Here is a 2,844-nt window from a genome sequence, read left to right as displayed (position 1 = left end):
TTCTGTCCTGAGCATCTGTCTTGACAGATGGAAGCCAAGACACTGAACATCTGAAAAAGTGAAGAAAGCTTATGGAATAGATAAATGAATATTATGTGGGACCTGGGCATTACGTAAATGGTATGGAATAAGGGGTGGAGACTGTATTGGGTCTGGCTGAACTGGAATCGGTTTTCCCCTATAGCAGCCCTCACGGTGCTGTGGTTTATGCTGGGAGCTGCAGGGTGTTGATAGCACCCTGGTGTTGTGGCTGCTGCTGAGCAGTGCTTACACAGCACCAAGGCTCTTTCTGATATTTTCCCCAGTGGGACGGGGTGGGCAAGATCTTGGGAGGGGACACAGCCAGGACAGCTGACCCAAACCGACCAAAGGGATATTCCAGACCATGTGACGTCTGCTCAGTATAAAGCTGGGAGAAAGGAGGAAGGGGGTGGGGTCACCCTTGGTCCTCCGAGGCAACTACTACGCGTATTGGAGCCCTGCTTCCTGAGAAGGCCCGACATCGCCTCTTCATGGGAAGTAGAGAATAAATCTGTTTGCTTTTGCTTCCGCGCGCGGACTTTTGCTTTGCTTTGCTTATATTAAAACTGCTTTTGTTTCACCCACAAGGGTTAGTTTATCTTCTTTTCCCTCTTTACCCTGTTGAGAAAACAAAGGGAAGGGGGGGGGGGGAAGTGATAGAGCGACTTGGTGGATACCTGGCATTTAGCCAGAGTCAAACCATCACATCAGCCCTCTGCAAGCAGAAAAGAGAAATAAAGTTTCTTTCCCAAGCAGCTGTGTAGCAAGCCAAAGGCAGGGGATGTTGATGTATGGAACAACACAAGGAGATCAAAACCACCCCCAGGCCATCCTGAAACCCCTAAGCTCTATTGTACTGAAGCAGACATGGAGACAGAAACAATTTATTGGAAGAACTTGATAATAATGAAGGGTTATTTGTGTGGACTTTAGGACATGAGTGTGACTGTGACCGAAATGAAGACTGGGACTGCTACAGCACAGGTCACGTAGGGACTGAATGCCCAGGCCTGTGCTTCAACGAGAGCCCTGCATCCATGTGCAAAGGGTGTGAGTGGAGGCCCCAGCTGAGACTGGTGACGGACATAAGGGCCTACACTAGTGCGATCAGGGTCGGACAGTTTGTTAACATACCCATTAAAATGACCTTTGCGTTGGAAGATAGTTTAGTGAGGCATGAACTTCCAGCTTCCACCATGCAAAACATCTACTTGCAGAAATCGCTCACTCACCTCCACGTACCTGTCTGTAAATGGCATTATGACAGGAACTTTCTGTGTGATGATGTGTCATCTGCTTGGAAGGTTAAGCATCTCTGTCTGAGGTATAAAGAGTATTTATTTTAATTTCATATAGACGTCTAAAGAGTTTATTAACACGTCGGTGTTGTCTGGCTTGGATTTCATCACAACTCATTTCAAATGGATCAAATGTGGCTACTTGCTACTGATTAAGTCAAAGAGATGCTGTATGTAGCTAGGGCAGAGAAACAGGCATTTGTCATATTCTTTATACACTAAGGTGAGGTGAATTCCACCTAATTAATCCCCATGCATCATCTTTATTCCGACCCCCCCTGCCCCCAGGGTACTGGGAACTCTGCTAGGAAGTCGTTCACATGAACTCACTGCTTTGTGGCTCTGGATGTCAAAATATCATCAGAGCCTACAAAACACCTTGCTAGCAGATCTTTCAAGGCCTGACATGTTCATTTTGGAGGGTGTAGATGTAAGGGTTACATAGCTGAGTAATCACACAGTAGAGGAAGGACACGACTTTGTCACAGTCCCTTCCACCCCGCTGGCTTGGTCGGATGTACCTGAAGATGGAGCTGCTGTACAGAATAGTGACCACAATGAGGTGAGCAGAGCATGTGGAAAAGGCTTTTTTCCGGCTTGCTGAAGACTGGATGTGTGTGACAGTATGCATGATGTAAGCATAGGAAAAAGCAGTTACTGATAAGGTGCCAGGTAATATTAGAACACGTATCACTAGCATTACTTTCTCAGTGAGGCCTGTGTCTGTGCAGGACGGCGCTATATCACAGTAGAAGTGGTGGATGATGTTGGATCCACAGAATGGCAAATGGAACATAATTGTGAGTGGGGAGAACATCAAGAAAAATCTTGCCACCCAGCAGCCAAGCACCAGCTGGAGACAAAACCTATTGTTCATGAAGGCAGCGTAATGCAAAGGGCGGCAGATGGCCATGTAGCGGTCAAGGGACATAAGAGCTACATGGAGGAAAGTGCAGATACCCAGGATGAAGAAGAGGGATAACTGTAGGAAACATCCAGAGAGGGAAATTGTTTTTACTCCTGTGAGGAGGCTGTAGAGTGTTCTTGGCATGAAGGTGGAAGCGAAGCAGATTTCCACCAGGGAGAAATTCCTGAGGAAGAAATACATGGGGATGTGAAGGCGTTGGTCCACCACTGTCATGGTGATGACAATGACGTTTCCAAGGAGGATCAGGAGGAAGGCAACAAAGAGAGTGGCAAATAGGATGGTCTCCAAGAAGTGGTTGCTAGTGAGACCTAAGAGAATGAACTCCACTGTTGGCTGGTTCATCTCTGAAAGCTGCAAAACAGTTAAAAAGAAGATGTTAAAGTTGTTCCAAGAAGAAGAAATGAAATCCTAGTCAGGTCGTATGTGTGGTGGTCCTAACTGGAAGACTGTTGTAAGCCAAAGAGTGAGTGCTCTTTGTGACAGTTGACCTGAGTAGGTACCTGCCTGTGCTGGACATACCACTTGGCCACAGAACAAACTTATCTGGCAAATCATAAGCAAGCAGCCTTTAGGCAGCTCCCACTTGGCACCAGCATG

The 2,844-nt window shown here is 46.8% G+C and overlaps 1 protein-coding gene across 1 annotated transcript; it reads right to left on the bottom strand.

The window, feature by feature from the left end:
* Window positions 1-1,713: 1,713 nt before the first annotated feature.
* Window positions 1,714-2,589, bottom strand: LOC141970540 (olfactory receptor 6E1-like). The gene has a single exon (XM_074927174.1). It carries the CDS (start codon window positions 2,587-2,589, stop codon window positions 1,714-1,716), a length of 876 nt encoding a protein of 291 aa, XP_074783275.1.
* Window positions 2,590-2,844: the final 255 nt, after the last annotated feature.

The sequence above is a fragment of the Athene noctua genome, chromosome 25 (assembly GCF_965140245.1).
Source record: "Athene noctua chromosome 25, bAthNoc1.hap1.1, whole genome shotgun sequence".
Lineage (NCBI taxonomy): Eukaryota > Metazoa > Chordata > Aves > Strigiformes > Strigidae > Athene > Athene noctua.
Note: the sequence above shows the minus strand (reverse complement) of the source record. Positions and strands in the feature narration are given on the sequence as shown.

Bases quoted from the DNA above. Each gene is read 5' to 3' on its own strand.
- LOC141970540 (XM_074927174.1), bottom strand. From the start codon at position 2,589: ATGAACCAGCCAACAGTGGAGTTCATTCTCTTAGGTCTCACTAGCAAC.